Source organism: Botrytis cinerea, chromosome 6, assembly GCF_000143535.2.
Source record: "Botrytis cinerea B05.10 chromosome 6, complete sequence".
Classification (NCBI taxonomy): Eukaryota; Fungi; Ascomycota; class Leotiomycetes; order Helotiales; family Sclerotiniaceae; genus Botrytis; species Botrytis cinerea.
In genome coordinates this window covers 2,401,572-2,422,140 of record NC_037315.1, presented here as the reverse complement: position 1 = coordinate 2,422,140, position 20,569 = coordinate 2,401,572, and the positions used below count along the sequence as shown (strand labels likewise).

At 41.7% G+C, this 20,569-nt stretch overlaps 5 protein-coding genes across 5 annotated transcripts; 2 read left to right on the top strand and 3 right to left on the bottom strand.

The window, feature by feature from the left end:
- Nucleotides 1-22: 22 nt before the first annotated feature.
- On the top strand, nt 23-4,444 carry Bcrad16. Its single transcript, XM_024693703.1, has 4 exons — nt 23-742; nt 815-2,628; nt 2,676-3,387; nt 3,432-4,444. The coding sequence occupies exons 1-4, from the start codon at nt 637-639 to the stop codon at nt 4,085-4,087; spliced, it is 3,288 nt and encodes a 1,095-aa protein (XP_024549489.1). The 5' UTR covers nt 23-636; the 3' UTR covers nt 4,088-4,444.
- Nucleotides 4,445-6,616: 2,172 nt separating this feature from the next.
- On the top strand, nt 6,617-8,985 carry BCIN_06g06910 (hypothetical protein). Its single transcript, XM_001555109.2, has one exon. The coding sequence runs from the start codon at nt 6,813-6,815 to the stop codon at nt 8,709-8,711; it is 1,899 nt and encodes a 632-aa protein (XP_001555159.1). The 5' UTR covers nt 6,617-6,812; the 3' UTR covers nt 8,712-8,985.
- A 2,237-nt stretch (nt 8,986-11,222) lies between these two features.
- On the bottom strand, nt 11,223-13,646 carry BCIN_06g06900 (hypothetical protein). Its single transcript, XM_024693702.1, has 3 exons — nt 13,461-13,646; nt 13,247-13,404; nt 11,223-13,112 (listed from the first exon to the last, which is right to left on the bottom strand). Exon 3 carries the CDS (start codon nt 12,899-12,901, stop codon nt 11,693-11,695), a length of 1,209 nt encoding a protein of 402 aa, XP_024549488.1. The 5' UTR covers nt 12,902-13,112; nt 13,247-13,404; nt 13,461-13,646; the 3' UTR covers nt 11,223-11,692.
- Nucleotides 13,647-14,631: 985 nt separating this feature from the next.
- Bcrdr1 lies at nt 14,632-16,932 on the bottom strand. The gene has a single exon (XM_024693701.1). It carries the CDS (start codon nt 16,778-16,780, stop codon nt 14,978-14,980), a length of 1,803 nt encoding a protein of 600 aa, XP_024549487.1. The 5' UTR covers nt 16,781-16,932; the 3' UTR covers nt 14,632-14,977.
- A 106-nt stretch (nt 16,933-17,038) lies between these two features.
- Bcamf1 lies at nt 17,039-19,290 on the bottom strand. Its single transcript, XM_024693700.1, has 3 exons — nt 18,618-19,290; nt 17,570-18,560; nt 17,039-17,510 (listed from the first exon to the last, which is right to left on the bottom strand). Exons 1-3 carry the CDS (start codon nt 18,895-18,897, stop codon nt 17,192-17,194), a joined length of 1,590 nt encoding a protein of 529 aa, XP_024549486.1. The 5' UTR covers nt 18,898-19,290; the 3' UTR covers nt 17,039-17,191.
- Between the last annotated feature and the right edge of the window lie 1,279 nt (nt 19,291-20,569).

The window sequence follows — 20,569 nt, the reverse complement described above, 5'->3', positions numbered from 1 at the left end:
CTGACGAATGAAGATGTTCCGTGAATTTTCTGTCCAGGAGGTGGCAACTGGCAGTTGGCAATTGGCAATTTGGTTCAATCTGATTCATTTTCAATGCAATTCCAAACTCTTTTAAACGACAAACCAAGAATCAATAACCAATACCCAATACTTTGTTGTCCACTCGAGACTTCCAAAGCGTTGTGAATAACTTCATTGGTTTTTCTTTGAGGAGAATTTCCATCGCTTCTCTCTTTATCACATCCTTCTGCTTCTCTGGCTGCTCGAGGCGGCATTTTGATCGCACTATCACGATACGGCCTGGTGAGAGAGATCGACTGACAACTGATTGACCTTTGGATTCGATAAGTTCCATGCCTTCCGGACATCTCGGCCAAGATTAAGCTCAATTCGAAGCCATTTTCAACAATCGCCCTCCACTCTACATCCATTCCCTCGTCGTGCCCGCATAGTCCATTGGAGCTGCAGACGACAGCCTATCGGGGTATATATCACCCATCCAATCTTGCCAATTGAATCCTGGTGTTTCCTTCATTGGATGGTGTTTGTTGCTTATCTAGCAACCCCTCCATCGTCTTCACATCGTCTCGGTCACTTTTTTTTAATCGACCTCCGTTTCGTGAAAGGTAATTCACAATGGCGCCGACTGGGAAAGGAAGAGGAAGAGGAAGACCAAGAAAAGCCGCGGACTCGGGAAATACAGGTAGCGTTAGAAGCAGTCGGACGAGTTCTCGATTATCTGGTAAGCTCCTCTCAAATTTCCAGATCCATTCAATATACCTTGCTTGTACCTTGTATTGACCTTTTGAACCAGGCGTTAAACAACAAGATTCCAATCTTGAGCTTGATGAACTTTCCTCTCCTGCACCTCAACCAGAAACCGATTCACGAAACTCCATGGTCATTGCCGATAGTGATGATGACGGTTCTTTGTCAGATCTTCCATCCCCTTCCTTAATTGGCGAATATTTGAGTGCAACCAAGACACAGCAGAAAGGAAAGGGAAAGCCTGTGGACTCTCGCCAATCTCTATCCACAGTTTCAACCAGTAACGACTACAATGATGGAAGCGACTATTCTACTCCAGAGACAAGTGGTGTTGCGACTCCCGCTTCTACAAAAGCGCCTGTCCAGCCTTCAAATACAGCTTCGTCTACACGAAGAGGCCGGTCTCAAACCATAAATCCAGTTCAAAGCACCTCCTCCTTGAAAGCAATCGATCGAGCTCGAGCACTTCAGAACAGCATGTACTCTCTCAATCCCAAGAAAAGGAAGTACGCCGACTCTGAGGATGACGAAATTGACGATGACAATACACCAGATGCTCAGCTTGCTCGCCATCTTCAAGAACAAGAATACAAGAAATCAAGCGCACCAGTGGTAGCCGAATCTTCAACTTCCTTACGAAGAACTCCACGCAATGTCCAACCGATCAACCTGGCTTTTGATGCAGATTTCAGTGAGGACGATGATGATGATGAATTTGTGAATCCTAGGGTTTCACGTGTATCTAAGAAGGCGAAAGTTGAACCCAAAGTTGAACTCTCGAGAACTTCTAATGCTGTCAGCTTTCGAACTCCAAATCGGGGAAAGAGTACGAGATATAACGACTCAAATGATGATGATGAATTTATGGTCATTGATTCGGATTCGGATGTGCCCATGAATTTATCTTCTGCTTCACGAAGTTCAATTAAGAAAGAGTCGAGCAGATTTTCAAAGGCTATTCACAAACATTCTGAAAGTTTCCAAAATAGTCTCAAGTCATCGTCAACACGTAAAAACACGATCAAACAACAAATTCAACCTCCTATCCCCCAACTCAAGACCGAGGACACCATTGAATCCGATGCCAGTTCTACTCTCACAGATCTTCCTTCTCCAATATCAGATTCCGAATCATTCGACACAGATGATGATTCTATGGTTGGTACTGATACCTCTGATGATGATGGTCCGATTGCCGCTGGCATCCAGCCTGCAGCTTCCCGTGGGTTTGATGCGCGCCACGCTCGCCACCTTATTAATAGTTTAGAAGACAGAAGTACTAGACGGAGTCGTAAGGAACGTCAGCGTCTGGAGCTACAACATCCTGAACTACTCACAATGTGGAAAGACTTGGAAGATTTACCTAAGATTGGAGATTGCAAAATTGAACAACCAACAAACATCAATCGTGAGCTCAAACCTTTCCAACTTCAAGGAGTTGGATGGATGAGAGCAATGGAAAAGACGGCTTGGGGTGGAGGATTATTAGGAGATGAGATGGGCATGGGAAAGACAATTCAAGCTGTGTCTTTGATCATGTCCGATTTTCCTGCCAAGCAGCCTTCACTCGTATTGATTCCACCCGTTGCGCTCATGCAATGGCAACAAGAGATTGCCGATTATACGGATGGTACTTTGAAAACTTTTGTCTTTCATGGCAGCAATACCAAATCAAAGGGCATCACTGTTCAGCAATTGAAAAAGTATGATGTTATTCTTATGTCATACAACAGTCTGGAGTCTATGTATCGAAAACAAGAGAAGGGTTTTAAGCGCAAGGATGGAATTTTTAAAGAGAAGAGTCCAATTCATGAGATCATGTTTCATCGTGTCATTCTTGACGAAGCACACAGTATTAAGGTAAGACCTATTACTCCGATCTAATCTTCTTATACTAACATATTCAGCAACGTACTTCTGGTTCTGCCAAAGCATGCTTTGCTCTCAAGGCAAATCATAAATGGTGCTTGTCTGGAACACCTTTGCAAAATCGAATCGGTGAATTCTTCTCCCTCGTTCGGTTCCTTGATATTCGACCCTTCGCTTGTTATTTTTGTAAACAGTGCCCTTGTTCGACTCTCGAATGGAATATGAATAGTGCAAATCGCTGTACTGGTTGCAATCATAGTGGTATGCAACATGTCTCTGTCTTCAACCAAGAATTACTTAACCCCATTCAAAAATTCGGTAACAATGGTCCTGGAAAAGAAGCGTTTCGAAAACTTCGCATCTTGACTGATAGATTTATGCTTCGTCGTGTCAAGCGGGATCATTCATCTGCAATGGAGCTTCCTGCAAAGGAAATCTATGTCGATAGACAATTCTTCGGTGAAGAAGAGAATGATTTTGCTGGCAGTATCATGAATAATGGTGCTCGGAAGTTTGAAACATATGTTGCTCAAGGTGTCCTGCTTAACAACTACGCCAATATTTTTGGTTTGATCATGCAGATGCGTCAAGTTGCTGACCATCCTGATTTGATTTTGAAGAAGAATGGTGAAGGTGGCCAAAATATTCTTGTTTGTTGTATTTGTGATGAGACCGCGGAGGAGGCTATTAAATCTGCTTGTCGTCATGACTTTTGTCGAGAATGTGCCAAGAACTACTTGAGGTCTTCTGGTAAGATATTCTTATCCTACTAATTTTCATCGCTGACTCAATAGAATCTCCTGATTGTCCTCAATGTCATATTCCGTTGGCTATCGATCTTGAACAACCAGAAATCGAACAAGATGAAGTACAAGTCAAGAAATCCTCTATCATCAATCGAATCAAGATGGAAAATTGGACATCATCATCGAAGATTGAAGCTCTCGTCCATGACCTTTATCAACTCCGATCCAAAAACTCATCAAGCAAATCCATTATCTTCTCTCAATTTACTACCATGCTTCAACTTGTCGAATGGCGTCTTCGTCGTGCAGGTATCACAACTGTCATGCTCGACGGTTCTATGACACCTGCTCAACGACAAGCTTCCATAAATCACTTCATGACCGACGTCAACGTTGAATGTTTCCTCGTTTCCCTCAAAGCCGGTGGTGTTGCGTTGAATCTTACTGAAGCCAACAAAGTCTTCATCGTCGACCCGTGGTGGAATCCAGCTGCGGAGTGGCAAAGTGCGGATAGATGTCATCGAATTGGACAAGCTAGGCCATGCAGTATCACTAGATTATGTATCGAAGATAGTGTGGAGAGTAGGATGGTCTTGCTGCAAGAGAAGAAGGCAAATATGATTCATAGTACTATTAATGCTGATGAGAGTGCAATGGAGAATTTAACGCCAGAGGACATGCAATTTTTGTTCAGAGGAACTTAGAAGAGTTAATGTGGGGTTGGATGGACAGGGACGGGATGAGCAAGGTTCCTTTCTTTTTCAGTGCGAGAAATCCTTGTGGGTTTCGGCTAGAACTAAGTTTCTTGCTTAATGATTAAATGTTGTATATTACAAATCTTCTTTACATCAGCGTTTTTGGCGTAAAGGAGAATAAATTTTCTAATTGCTTAGACGGCTTAGCGAAAATCAGGCGATATTTTGAAAAGGGTCAGTAGATGAATGACCTGGGGGACACGAGGATTCTTGCTTTCTTTACTGGCTTGCCTGTGGCGGTAGTAAAAGAACTAGGAAAATCTAGTTGTTGTAGAGATTGATTAATAATTGAAAATGTTTTGAGTAAGGATTTCAAACAGGTGTGTTTGAGTGAGATTTTGAAGATTGGTATTAGGTTTGTGAGTGGGTGATGTCTGAGAATGAGTGATGTGTTGTGATATGATGTGGTTTGAAATTGGGTGAGTATATTTTCTTGTGAAATGACTCGGATGAGAAGAGAGGAAGAAGGGAGAAGGGAGGAGCGAGGCTGTTAGGTTGTTAGGTGCTAGATATGTAGGTAGAGAAATAGGTAGATATTATCTAAATAGATAGGCGAGTAGGTATGTAGGTATAAATGTATGTATATACTATTCCAGTTTACCTCTCTCTACACTCTTCCTTTACTCACTTTCCTCTACCTACTTCTTTCTACTTGTACACACACACACACACCCTCTCTCTCTCTCCCACTCTCATTCTCGCTATACTCATACTCTCGCTCCTCCTCTTCTCCTCAAGAACCTCTATAGGCACCTTTTAAGCACCTTTCTAAACAGAATAGTACAATAGTACAAAATATATCCCTGGATATAGTTAAACGGCTTCTTAAAAATATTTTATAGTGAGCTGCGAAGTATGTTGTTGTTTATAGATGTGATGTAGCTGATTGTATTGGATTTATGATTAGATAGTAATTGAATAAAAATTAAAAATTAACGAGTATTCTATCTAGATAGTTTAATGTAGTAGTTATCTCTCTGTGTTTCTTTGTATTTATTATTCCCTTCTTTGATTCATGGAGAGGAGTTGACAGTTGTGAGGTTTGAGAAAGAAGATAAGTAAGAAGAAGTGAATTATTAAGAGGAGAGTAAGAAATATCAGAGAGAGGTTATAGAGATTAAGTTGAGCAGGAGAGGACTTTATAAGGTATTATTTTATATACAGAGTACTTCTTTCCTTCTTTCTTTCTTAATATCGCTTGTTTATCTAAGTTACGAGTTGAAGATTATGTTAATGATTAGAATTTATGTTTTTTAGGTGTACTTCTTGAGATAGCTAGTAGGAATCATGAGAATAAATAGCTTGAATTATTCTTTTTATTTCTCCGAGTAGAGGTCATATAAGCTTTAAATGTATTTAGATGTATTTAGAGTAAATATTTAATACTATGAGTATTACGGAGTAAGATATCGAAGAATTATCATATTGAATAGACTTTATAAGTATATAGTATCAAAAGATATTGCATTCTATCTACTCTCTTCGTATAAAAGGGTGTACCAATCTATCCGTCTTTTTACTTTACTCTGGTACGTAGTGCGTAGGTAATGAAACATCGAATAGTTTTATTAATACTATGAAGTATAAAGAGAGAAAATGGTTAATTAGTATAAAGAAAAGCTAGATTTATATTCTTCTTTTTAGCTCTTAGCTTCTAGTTATATAGTATATACATATTTATTATTAATAGTAGTCGAGATGGTATTATACTCATGTGATTTTCTATGGTTAATGAATAGTCGATCGTCGATTAGTCAGTCGATACACGTCGAGACCCTCATCTAGTGAGTGACGAATGTGTTATCACGTGACAGTCCTGACACCAGCTTGTGATACTATCTATCAATCAAATCGCTAGACTCGCAACTTGTAACGAATGTTACGTGCTTAGGTGATATCTCATTACGCTTATCTTAATTTAAAAACTAGTTTAAACTAAACGATATTTTATTGTATGAAAAATAAAGAAATCTTCTATTTCTCTTTAGCTTTCTTATTCTAGTTATTCAACCTCCATAGACAGGCTTTAGCATGCGATTGTGACACAACTCATTCTTGATACCTAGCGTCGAATTGACTTTTTGTCTTCTACAGACTAATACTTCTCGATTATTGAGAAGACAAACCTACAACCAAGCACAATCAATCTTTACAAGAGATTCTATCTTTCCAACAAAATATTGATAGATTGAAATAGCTGTTTTCGGTGTAGGAGAGTGGGGGTTAGAAATTAGGGCATGTCATGCCTAGACTCTTGTCTGGTGAATGACGTACAGGTAGTCGCGTAGTTAAGACCTAAATCATTGCGAAGACCTTTCTTCCTTAGCATAGTTCTTTTATCCGATTGTTGATACTTGAGGCTATTCACATATTGTCCTTGTGACATGTGACAGGGCAGTCGACTTATATCGGAGCCTCAATCGATGCACGATACTACCAATCACCTTCGGACGGCTAATAAAGATCATTTAAAAAGCCGAAAAGTAGTGCTTATGGGAATCAGATTATTGCTTATCTATACGAGCTATGAGATAGATCTATTGGCTGATGACACTACCTCGAGGTTGGGTGAAGTTTCACCACCAAGCACTATTTATTTATCTTGATTGACAAACAAATAATCCGACAAAGAGCTGCGGTCTTCAAAATTCCCTTACGAAACTAAGTCTCGAAAATGGAAAAATTTCAGTATCAATCCATCGAGCCTCCACACGAGATCAGAATGCTGGAGCTGATCCCTGGTACAGCCTCGGCGCCTATTCAAGTCCACCTCGTCCACAAAAGCTTATCGCATATGCAGCAGTGTATTGCATTGAGCTATGTATGGGGAGCGGGAACCAGAGATTTCGAGATCATTTGCGACGGTGCAGTTCTCAAAGTGACAGAGAACCTCGTCGAAGTTTTGGAAAGATTTCGTAAATTTCAAAAATTGGCTTCAGATCATATTCCGGACTCAAACCAATTGAATATCACAGAGAGGACTCTGTTTTGGATTGATGCAATTTGTATTAATCAAGAAGACCTGGATGAGCGGTCTCAACAAGTACCTCTCATGAGCACCATTTACAAGAACGCATCAAGGGTTATTGTCTGGCTGGGAGAGGAACTCCCTCGCTCACAGGAAGCATGGGATCTAATGGCACCACTTGCCGGCAAGTCTGAACAGTTTAAAATCCATGCCAATGATGAAAACAAAAAACGATATGGTTCTACGATAATTTGCCCTGGACTTATGCTCAAGGACCTTTCCAAGCACCCTGCTTTTTGCGACATCCTGGACATCTTTTCTTCTCGGGCATTATTCATGCGTCTTTGGACGATCCAAGAAACATGCCTCGCGCCCAGCACCCAAATCACAGTCCTCTGTGGCGGAGTAGAGATGCCTTGGGAAGCATTCTCTGATATTTCCATGATTCTCTTCCGATGCTTCAGATTCTGGGATTTCAAGGAGGACGAAAAAGTCTCGAGAAATGCAATTTTGATGAATGCGTACCTGAGGAGACTTGTCCAAGCAGAAGTACCGGTTCCGCAACAGGAGCTTTTCGAGTTGTTTGGTTTATCTACAATGGCCTTTGTTTTGGATGAACGGGATCGTGTGTTTGGAGTCTTAGGATTGTTCGATGAGGATACACGCAAGAGATTTTCTAGTCTTGGATATCGAAATGAAGCAGAGGAGATTTTCCGAGCAGTAACAGAAGCTATCGTGAGTACAGGCCGCAAAGGCCTAGAATATCTTACCTGGAACCATGCCGTGCGTGGAGATCACCGCAAGTTGGTGCAACCGTCCTGGGTTTGGATACTTAGCTACTGGAATTTAAAAGATCATCTCACTGGAAGCAAGTTAAAAGATCTCAAGGAATTCGAAACCCCTCACAAGGCAGTGATTAGTGGGGATGCTATTATAGCCTGGGGTCTTGTTTTTGACACTGTCACAGTCGCTTACCCAAACTTCTCGTCGGAAAACTTCGAAGATATACTTCTCAACATCCACTTTACCATCCTGGCGGAGATCAAAGAGGCAGAAATTATTGACGCTGAAAGGAAACTTGACAGACTCAAGAAAGTACTTTTTCGGTTGACGTTTGGGACGCTGAAAGGGGCATTTGATCCTCAGGAGCAGTATGAGGGTTGGATGGCCCGCGTTATACTGCGTGAATGGGAAAAAAGCACAAGCAAGGATGAAAGCTCCGACACATGGAGAGGCATTTTGCTTTCTACCCTGAGAAAGAAAACTGCCTTGCGTTTTGAGTCTCTTGACAGACTTGTCCAGGATGATACATTGCGAAGGGACTACAACGAGCAACTTACAGACGAAGGACGCAACATCTTTGTAACTTCAAAGGGCTATTTTGGAATCGGCGCATATGGGAAGAATAAGCGCAGGTCTTCGCCCGCTGTGCAGGTCAATGATAAGATAGCTATCATACCTGGTGTTGAGCAACCTCTAGTACTTCGTGCATGTGGGAATGGCGAATACAAATTTGTTGGGCCTTCTCTTGTTCCTGAGATTGAAATGAACGAGTCGTTGCAGGTAGAGAATAGGAAACCGATGGAAGTTATACGTATTGTGTAGGTCGAGATGTTTCTGATGATCTGGAAATTATAGAGGTGTGATAGGTTTGTGTCCCATGGGACTACTGCTCTCGTTGACACGTGGGTCATACGAAAGTAACCCATCGGAGAGTACTGGATATAGGTCGCCCTGGCAAGGATATTGAATAATTAGACATTTGACGCCAGTACGATGGGCTTCAACACAGAATAAGATGTGTTATTTACTATATATAAGCCATTATTCACTTCTACCATTCTGCTCCTTCGCAGCCAATTCTCAAGCAGTAACTCCACATCATCTTAAAGGCCGAGTCGTTGCATTTTCTAAATGCATTGCATGATATTGAGAATCAGACGGTTCAAGACGTACATTGTAGGCTTGGATGACTACGCCAGCCACTACAATACTAATCTCCAGGAGAATGTTCTCAACATCAACTTCATGACCTTTAAATCTCCAGATCAACATATTTCAGGATTCTACCTAAGCTTTAGTTATGAATTATCATTAAAAGCTATCATGATCGCAAGTATCTCAAAAATTTACCCTTCTCCCTTTTTTCTTTTACGATTCCACGATTTTCAATCCACTTCTTGTGAAGCTTTAATTTTAATCTTTGCCATTCGATAGCTTGTTGAAATTCCTGGGTAGGATTGAATGTGAGTGAGGCTAAGTTGATTCAATATCGATTTGATAATGACAGTCAACTGAAAGGATACAAGAAAAAGCACGTGAAACAAGTACTTAGGGCTGCATAATCAACCCGATTGTGTAATTGTGAAATATGGGTTTGAATGATAATTTATTAATGTCCAGATGACATTGAGATCCTATACTTACCTGATATGAAATGACATCACAATTTGAAAAGATGATCTTTTTTGTGATTCTAAGAGCGAGGCGGGCCCCGAGTAGCCCTCGCGATGTCGAAATAAGTTTAGCTGACTGAATGTATACAGGATAAATCTTAAACGTATATAAGTTGAGACGAAAATAATTGGAAAAGAGGTATTACGATCGTAAAAAAATTAAGTAAGGGGTATTAGGGAATCGAAATACGTTCTAGTTCGAAATGATTGAATCTACATAGTGAATATTATATATGCCCCTTTGTACGAGAAGAATACGAATGAATTAGCACATACGATCCTTAGGTTCCAAATTTCTGAGTCGTTTTCTGTCTAAAGGGCTGGCTATATATATGAATCAGTAGGCCTTGGATATAGGCTACTAAAGCGCTAGTGTTTTTCGTATTCGCGGCCATTGAATTGAAGTCATTTACTTCTATTTACATATATACTTAATTCGTTGGTTTCTTTATTATAGATAGATAAGTAGCGCGTGTCAATTACGATTACAAACTAGTAAAAGAAAGCTAAAAGAATACGAGATTTCAAGATATACCTTCGACCTCGCTTAGCTAAGTTTAATTCAACTAAGACAAACGTAATAAGTAGTTACGAACGATAAATATATAACATTCGTTATAGGTACCTACTTACTATATAATATAGATTTTAATGATTAGTAGTTCAAATCTCTATCAAGAACAGGAATTACTCACCTCTCTCATATCTCAGCTATCTATTTTGATATCAATACAACTACAAAACAATCTCTCAAGACTATTATATTCTTTCGAAAAATTCGAGGAACGCTAGCAAGGATTGATGATTTAAGCTTATCGTGGATTAGCATTACGGACAATAATAGAGTTGTTTGATTCGTCATTTTATAGATTATTAATTAAATGTCTTATATTTGTATCGAATACTTCTCTCTTGAGGCGTTTAGAGGGAAGCTAATCGGCTCTTGAACAATCTTAAAGTGATAATCCTTCTTAGCATTCTTCAAATTTTTCGAAAGAATACAATATCATCTCGACAGTATATCATCAGGAAAAATATATTAATCAAAAACAGCTTTCATCTTCTACTCTCTTATCTCCTATACCCAAAACGAGATAGACTAATCATTATATAGTATTAATAGAAGAGAAATACCTGAATTCATACTAGATACAAATTAAAAGAATACATAATTCAAGATCGAGAATAATTCTCTAACTGCTCTTATCTCCTTGATGTGAGAGGTTTAATATAGTGAGATTAGAGTAGAAAAGAAGAGAGACAATCGAATATAAAATTAAGAGTAAATAGATACTATTACTTCATTTCAACTAGCACTTTAATGGTTATCATCTAGTTTTCATTGTCCGAATAGCTCCATATGATAAGCTCTCATTAAACAATGATTTAAAATATTGCGTGCAGGTCAATATATGACGTTAAGGTCACGTGTATGAGACACACATGACTGGCCCACGTGATATTCTCGAGGTATAACGAGTGTCGAGTACAGGTGCTAATTATCTAGGACCTTGTACAAGCAAGCAGGAGAATTGATTATGATAGGAGAAGTAGATACATACCAACTGTATGGCAAATACAGTATAGCACACAACAGAAACACAGAAATATCACAATCAAGCAATTTGAGGATCCGGATTGTCAAATACAAGCCAATCAGTAAGGAAAATTATTCAATTGTACTACTCATAGCCTAAGGTCCTTCCTCCACATTATCATACTAAATAGCACCAGCTATAACTAGTACCGCCACTTCATCTCCATCCCCATACCCATATCCAACCCTTTAGCTCGTCTCTGCCCCTAGTGCTTTCATACGAGGGAGCACAAGTAAGAGCAGTCGCTTACGTTCTCTGATAATATCATTGGCATAACAAGCCAAGTAGTTATTGTACAATATGTGCATCGCATCCTGATTGCTAGAGATTAGCCCCAGTCTCTTCCCCTCCAGATGAGAAGCAATTTTAGCACTCTATTCTTCGTCCTCACCCTCACCTTCACCCTCACCCTCGCTCGCACTATAGAAACTAGGTTCAGGTGAAGCCGAATCGTCATCAACCATTTTTGATCTTCAGTAGACTCTGCAGCATTACCAGCAACAACTGGGGCAGCAGATGGGGTAGCAGCTGTTCAAGCAGCAGCGAGAGAGACAATAGGGAATCTATCCTCTAAGCGCATATTACCCGGAAAGCCCGCAAGTATACCCGCCGCCCTCTGCTTTGCAAACATTGCATCCATTCTCTCTTTAGCTTTAAGTCTGTCTTCCAACGCTACACGAGAACGTGCGTAGAAAATTTTACGTTGCTTAGCACCTTCAGCTCCTCTGCTGGTCCAAACGAATTCCGATTCTGTCATGGTGCACTCGACAGGCTTTATGGCTCCTGGAGCGGCATTCTTGAAACACTCCTTGCGTACGATGAGAGTACCATAGCCAGGACGGGCCTGTGCGAGTTCTTCCTCTTTCATTTTGCGACGGTCGCAGCCGTATTCAGATCGATCATGCCATGGTACATCCTCCTCTTCTTCCTCTGGAGCCGATTTGGCAGTCGAAGTGGATTGTTTTCTGGCTCTGGATCGTGTGGATCGAGTAGATCGAATGGGTTGAGATTTAGCAGTCGAGGTGGATTGTTTTCTGGCTCCGGATCGCGTGGATCGAGATCGAGTGGCTAGAGCACCTGAAGCGGTCGGAGGATCTGGAGCTGGAGCTGGAGTCATGCGAGCTGGAGTCATGCGAGTAGTTGGAACCGCTACACTAGCTGCAGCAGGAGAAGCAATTGGTTGGCCTTGCAAATAGTTTGAGTAAGGGTAAGGATGACCCGGCGAACCGTCTTGGTTCCATTCAAAGGGCGCAGAACGTAAAGCGTACTGAGTGGGGTAGCCATGGATACTGTGAGCGAAGGCAGGTGTTTCTGGAAGAGGATTGCAGGCAGGAAACCCGTTCAGGGTGGTATTGTTATTGACGGAGTAAGATGTGCGAGCATTGTTATGAATGGCATGATATCTGCTCATACCATACGGATCATGAGCATCGCGCGGACGACCAGGAAGAGTATTTCTACCCCTTGATGGTCCATAGAGGGAACGGCTATAGGTTGAACGATTATGACCAGGCTCGGCATGATCAGAGACCCCCAGATTGGGCGTATCAAGATGAGCGGCTGGAGAACGTCTGCGAGCAATAGGAGCATCGTTCGTGACAAAAGATAAAGAGGGTCTGATAGGACGACTAATTGAAGCCGGAGGATTACTCTCAGGCAACATTGTACTCCATTCTGGGCGCTTCGGAAGTGGAGGTAGAGCTTGGAAAAGAGGGTCTTCCTTCTTCTGCTGGTTCGACATCGCGGTGGAGTAGGCTTTGTTTCGATATGGGCTACTTTTAGACCGTTGTATGATGTAGATTTAGGTGTAGGTGATCGTAATTGCGGTCATCATGCAATAGGGATTGAGGATCATTGAAGCCAAGTTCGATCAGCTCGATAATGTCGTAACAGGAGCTAGGAGGGGGGAGTTGGATGTACACCAAAGTGTAGCTATGGTGTCTCTTTGTACACTGTTGTAATAGATTAGTTAGTCAATTCCACAGTAAGTTGTACAGACAAGTATGATATGCTTTGATGAACTGTTTGGAGAGAATTGAATTGCTTCGAGACTCTGTGGGAGGGGGATTAATGGAAGAAGACTAACCAACAACTCGAGATCAACTCAAGGGCGACGTTCCAAGGTTGCTGCGGCGCTTCGTAATACAATGGTCATCAAACGAACAACAGGTTAGGTGGCAGCTTTAGACTAGATAACCGGCGATGACGTTCAAGGTTGTCGCGAAGTATGTGTGAGGACGATCGCTGAACGAGGAAAAAGTTAATTAGTAACTCCAAACTAATTGTCGAGGGTGACTTACCGCGAAGTTCTATTGAAGGAAGAGAGTATTCATTAACAGCTCCAGACTGACAGTCAAAGACAACGCCGATGGTTGCGGCAGGGTTTTATTGGAGGATAAGAAGGTTTGATGGTATCTCCAAGCCAACTAATTGACAAAGGCGTTCGAAGAATGCCGCAAACTTTTGTAAGAGGAGGATCATTGAACGAGTAAAAGGTTGAGTAGAAGATGCGGCTGCGGTCTCACTCTCAAGGACGACGTTGGTGATTTCCAAGGAGACTCGCAAGAGAAGGAAGAAGAGGGAGTTAATTGGTAGTCCCAGATTAAAGATTCGAGGCCGACGTTCGATGGGTGTCGCAGTCTCGTAAAAGAATTATCAACAAGCAAGAAAATTGTCTGGTAGCCCCAGACTAATTCCCAGAAACGATGCTCGAAGGTTGGAAGAAGGCGCAAAGAGAGATGAAGAATTGCTGCTAAAGGCAGAGAAGGTGGGGTAGATGGTAGAAGAGACAGCAAGTTGCAGAAATCAAAGTGTATAAACTTAATATTGAAGACCGAAACTGCATGTAGGAGGTATTGAGAAGCAAAAGGTATATGTGAAGATAATGGTAATGGTAAAGGTAGATACCACTACAAGAAAATAGAAAACGAAAGCTTGATGGGGTGGAGAAGAGGATGGCAGACTGGGAGACTGAAAGTTGGGGGGTCTTAAGTAGTGCTGCGTAAACTAAAATAATTTTCAATCAATATGGGATAGCTCCAGTATCAAATGAGCCTTGAAAAAGTAATTAAACTAGTACCAGAAAAGAATCACTTGACACAATGCAACGTAATAGTAGACAAGTAAAATCTTTCATTGACTAAAACGTGATGGAATGGTGTGATTTCTCAAGAGGGAACAGTGAATACCCGAGTTTTCATAGTGAATTTCAGGGGGACTTGTTTTGTCCAAAATGATCAGGCTTTGTCCGGATATGTAAACCCTTACAACTTCAACTCCAACTTCAAGTATTTTTGCTCCATGAAAAGGCTTGAGAGGTTGAATCTGAGTTCTTGCATTAGCGTACTAGATTTGGGACGTGGAAACTCTGAAACAAAGAACTTACAATAGGTATCTTGAAGTGAAAACCTGTTTTGCAAGGACCCTAGGGCAAATCTCAAATCTGTAAGACATATCAAGGCAAGGCCAATTTCAGCGAGCCCCTCTTTTGTTTTGATTTTGCCCATTCACTCCAGTACTGAAGTTGTACTCGGCATACATGTACTATGTATTCGATTCTTTCAAACCAAGAACTAAGGTTAATGCTCAACTCCACCATCCATGTATTCGATTCCTTCCAACCCATGGGCTAAGGTTAATTCCAGAGTCCATCTTTCTTCCAGATAATCCACATGTCCATATACTAATGCATGTGAAACCGCAGAATCGACATGCCAAAACTATACCCCGCATATACATACACTCGAGTCCCGACAACTTCTCTCAGCCAACGCCACCCACGTTCCAAACCCCAGCCTTATTAGTCGAATTCTACACATTAATTATTATAAATCGAAAAGTCCTCACTCATCAGTGCATCTGGAAATGTTGGGTCCAACAACGCATCCCAATTAATATCGACCTGCCTCTCTGTTTCCGGCCCATGCTGTCCATCCGCATTTTCCAAAAATCCCAAATCCCTCCTCTTTTTCGCCATACTGTCTCTCAGCAAAACCTTTGCAGTGTCCAACGCTTCGTGCGCTAAATGTGTATCTACTATCCTTACAATATTCTCGAAAATATTTAGGACCCACGAAACGTTTGATAGACTTTCCGAGGTATCGATGGCGAGGAGGACACAAAAGTATTGGAAGGTGGTTGAGAGGATATTCCACCAAGGATGACCATTACGGGCAAATGTATCTGCTGCTTCGGCACCTTTGTTTCCTATGTCAATGATAGATTGGATTGCTTCTTTCTCCAATCCTTGTTTCATAAGCCTTAACCTTCTATAGAAACAAAAACATACATCTGCTTTAGAGAGTGAAAGGAACGGATGTACGTCTGGAATCTGTGCCAATTCTTTCAATCCGTTTATTAGCTCCTCTTTATGTGTTACGGAACTGACGACCATGTTATCGCGAGGGATTAGTTGAGCAATCCTGATGTGGACAACTGAACTGTCACCCATAGTATCCTTGACTGGCTTGCAACTTATACTATTGAGAATTACTGCCGATCTCCCATATTCATACGAGATAATCGTATGAACAGACCAGGCCATCCAGAAAGTTTTTCTGGCTCTTTCTATTTCTGCTTGATCCATTCTTTTTGCTTGAGTATCTCCTTCCGTAGTCAATAGTACCGAGTGGACTTCCTGATGTAAGCCTGTAGCTTCAGCCAAATGCAAGGCGATACAGCTAGCAAGCCACGCAACGTGAGGTCTGGTCGTCGATCGAAGATACAGGGTCCGGAGGATCCATGCATTGATTTGATCAATTGAAGGATGGCGGCTAAATGTGGGATCCTCTAGAACCGTTTTTACGTGCTGGACAATTTCCAATTCCCGAGGATGGCCGAGTCGAAAAGCAAAAAATGATCCCAAAGCTACCACCCCACCAACAACAGCACCAAATGTCAAATCTCTTCCTTGATTAGTCCAATAATCATTACACCGTCTCATAAAGTATGGCCAATCCAGGAATCCAAATGGACCATGAACTGTTGCCGCATATATGTCCGAAAACCGCTTGAAATCATCAAAAGAAACCAATTGAGTTAAATTGGTATGAGCAGACGCAGCTTCCTCAGCTCTAATCCCACAATTCCAAGCAAAAGAATGAAGAGGTGGTGGATTTGCGGATTGAAATTCCACACCAAGACTTCTGGGGAAAGCAACCGCAGAATGCTGACTCATATATCGTGATCTCAAAGGATCAAGAATACCACGATCAACAACATCTTGTGACGATGTGGATGGAGATTGAGAATTCGTGATACTCTGACGTCTAGGCGTGTGATTTGTTGTTGATGAAAAGCCATGCCTCATGTCATTGTGGCCTGGGAGAATTGTCCGTATAGGTGAAAGATTGGGATTTGGTGGATTATGCTGATCGGGGTATCGACAATTGTATCCATACCGCGTGCACATTGAACAGGGAAATTCCACATCGCATTTTCTCTTCCGTTGCCGACACGGAAGACAAGCTCTTCTCGCTCGTTGACGCCCTTGTATTGGACGATCCGAATTGCTCGGTTGCGTCGACGGCAATGGCGCCGCTGATGGTGTGTGTGAGGGCAGTATTGAGGACCCATTAATTGCTGACCCATTAATTGCTGACCCATTGATTGATTCTGACATTATTTGACAGCTGAGAAATCGCTCTTCAACTTGACTCGCAATGAAGTATACACAACTTGTATTGAAGTCGACAAATTGTTTGACGGATACATTTTGATTCAATATGTGATGATGAATGGGAAAGTTGGAGTTGGAGAAAAAGTGACTTTTCCGGTCGGAGTTAGATCTTGGCTAACTGATGTGGGGTTAGTGCTCCCGGTACTTATTCATCAATCTGGCTCCACTACCTTGGCTTGGATATCATCAAAACATTGTTGCTGTGCGTAAATGAAGGTTTATTGTATATCTTCTTGTTATTCTCGTTACTCTTGTTTTGTGACAGTACAGCACATAATCTATCAAATGCTACTCAAGCAACAGCAGCTGCAAACTTCCAGGGTATATATAAAAATCAATCGCTTCGTCAACAAATCAAGGTTCCTCTATCCGCCCCTCCTCCTTCCTATCCTTAGCCCGCTTCCTCCTCTCCGACAACGAAAACATGATTGAGCAAGCCACGCCCAGTCCCGCCAGTCCAATTCCTACATACTGAGCTCCACGGTATCCTTTCAGAAGATCTTTGGGATTCTTTCCGCCGTTATTAATCTGGACTTCTACAGTTCCGGCAATACCTAAACCGATCGAGATTGAGTAATTGACGACCGTGTTGACAAGAGAGGCGGCGAGCCCTTGGTGATCTTTATGCATGGAATCGCTTAGGAGAATCGTTGCTGCTGGGAATGACATATCCCTGATTTCATTAGCATTTGACATTCAATACTTCGGAGAAAGGATAATTTTTGAACTTACATTCCCCAAGGAGTTACAACACATGCAACGAAAGTTTGTGCCCAATATGTTTGATTGATAGGAACCGTGGCCATCAGAATTGATCCAATGAGAAAGCCGGTCATAGCAATCATCATCACAGTACTGGCTGGGACTTTGCTAAGGATCTTTCCCGTAGTCAATGATGCACAAAGTCCGCTTATAGTTGTAGGCGAGACCATTGCCGATGCGAGGAGTGGACTGATCCCCCTAATCTCCTCCAACAATTGCCAGAAGTAGAAGATCCAGATCCCGAAACTAGCCCATCCACCTGCAATACATGCAAGTGTGTAACCAGTGTGAGAGTTAAACGCACCAAATGGTACCAATGGGTATGGCGCACGAGATTCGATGAATGCGAAAAGTCCGAGCACAAGAGCCCCAATAATCAGAATAACATAAACATAAACGGTAGTCCAGCCAATTACAGGTCCTTGATTCCATGAAAAGTTAACCAGGACCAATCCTGCAACTCCGGTCAAGGCTCCGAGACCATCAGCTCGCTTGAACATACTGACTGAACGATCAAATTGTGGAGGTGGTGTGTGGGGAATGACAACAAGGCCTACTATAGCGAGTAGGACGCAAACCATAGCAGTAACCCAGTACGCCCAAGGCCACCAGACAAATTCCGCAAATATGCTCGAGAAAGTTGCACCGAGAGTAAAGCCTGTTGGAGCTGTGGCACCAAAGAGACTAAAAATCATCTCCTTCTTCCTTCCTGGCTCATAGATACGAGCAAGGATTGCCAGAGCATTTGGCAAAAGAAAAGCCGGTCCAATTCCTTGAAGGGCACGAGCAACATCGAAGAAGATTGCATTCGAGTACGCGCTGAAACCAGCTAGAAGTGACCAAAGTGCGAACCAAAAGAAACCACTTATGAAGAGCAGTTTGTGGCCATAGAGATCTCCTAGACGTCCCGCAATAATAATGAATGTACCGACCGTCAGTGAGTATGCAGCAGCAAACCAGCCTTACCACGAAATATTAGTTACAATTCAAATAGCAAACAGAACATGGAGGAGCATACTCAGCTGTCCAGGATTTGTGACGCCAAAACTAGATCCAATGATGTGTAATGGAGCAATCGCTTGACCCAATGCGGCTTGCGTCATAAGTTGGGCCATACATATTATTGCGATGAAAGTAAACTCTCGGGGGCGCGAATTAAAGTGTTCGATTTTGCTTTGAACAGGAGTGAGAGTGTTCGGGTGGGCGTTCTCGGGTCTAGATTTTTCCTTCTCAATATTGAGAGACTCATGGCCTGCCATCATCTCGGAAGAGGAAGTTGACGATAAGGGAGTCTCCATGGCAACTCTCCAGGCAGCCAAAAGAGCAGCAAGAATATCAATCCTGTCAATTAGCTCTTGATCCGAATCGGGAGATTTCTTTAAAATTCGAGCTTCGGCCAGCCCTTCCTTTTTGTTCACGCGGTAAATGAAGAAGTTCAAAACGATCAAAAAACCGTACGTCCCGGTTATCTATATCCCGTCCGTGATGTGATGGAACCCGAGTAACAAGGAAGGAGGATCGGGATAAGAGCGGAATAGAAACTTTTCCACAGCGGAGATGGTCATTCCACCACCATCCAATTGTTAAGGTTTGAACATTGCATATGTACATGCTTACGAACGTAGACATGTTGGCATGTAGTATTGAGACATGTTGAGCCTAACTCTGATTGGAAACTCTTAGAAGCAGTCTAGAGCAATCGAACGAGAAGGATCGATCAGATAAAGAACAAATGGTCAGATTCTCATAATCAAAAATCAGCAATTATCAAAGTTCGGGTTCGTTTGGAGTGGATCAAATGAGGATTATTTATGGGGTTTGAGTGGATTCGCCAATTAGGTTTTCGATGTTGTTGCGTAAGGATAATGATTTGAGGGTAGTATCCCGCAACATCCGATCCGCACAGAATTGGCATTATTCCGCAACATCTCCGTCTGGCTGAAGAAGTCATGAAAGAAGCGGTATAGATATGAGGGGAAAATCTTGAGTGTCTCCCGAGAGAGATTGGGGGATGGAATAGTCTTGTCGATTTCGAAACGAAGTCAATAAAGGAGTCCATCAAAACGAAAATACCAGAACACTACAATGAGATTCCCTTACCAAAATTATATGTCAGATTCTTCTATAGGTGTTTGGAATGCATGTGTTGGTATCAACTTGGTTGGTAAGTGTAAAGTACTTTAGTCTATTGTGGTTGTAATCGTTCTTAATCCATTTACTATGTAAAGCTATGTACGTTTTTAGGTAGGAGCTAGCGCCCGCGCTAGTCAATACGGCTCCCTCTTTATGATCACATGATCAATATCCCGACAGCATGTTAACAGACAGATGTTTTTGAACTTACAGTTGATATCTCTCAGAATTTGAAGTAGGGTCGGGCGATTCGTAATTCTATAGAGTCTAATAACGATTACTGAATTATGATATATAGCAATACTGAAATCGAATTTGCCCTCGGTCTAAGACGTAACATTTTAAACGTGCTACTCATAAGCTTAACTGGATATAATCTTGATAGAATGATTTACAAGAATCAAAAAGCATTATATCAAACTATTATATCCGAGAATACTATCTGAGAACGAAGTGATATATACATATAACTAGAAGTGAATAAGGTTCAAGACATGTTCTATTGTTATTTCGATTTTCCAACAATTTGACCGAGTTCGAAAATTATGTCAAACGATGTAAGCTCAAGCAAGCGAGTTATATATTATAGTGATTTCGATTGTCTTAAGCTTCGATTATACAACTGAAAGCTATACTATACGATTGGAGAGTGTAATAGAGGTTTTGACTGGCCAAAGTTCTAATTACATAGTCAAAGGTCATATATCGGAAATCACATGATTCAAAGGTGTACGATCGAAAGTTGGTGCCCTCAAGCCCTCGAGAGTGCTTTCCCACAGACCCGCTACCTTGCTTCAGATTATGTGTACATTGCACACATAATATATAATCAAGCCC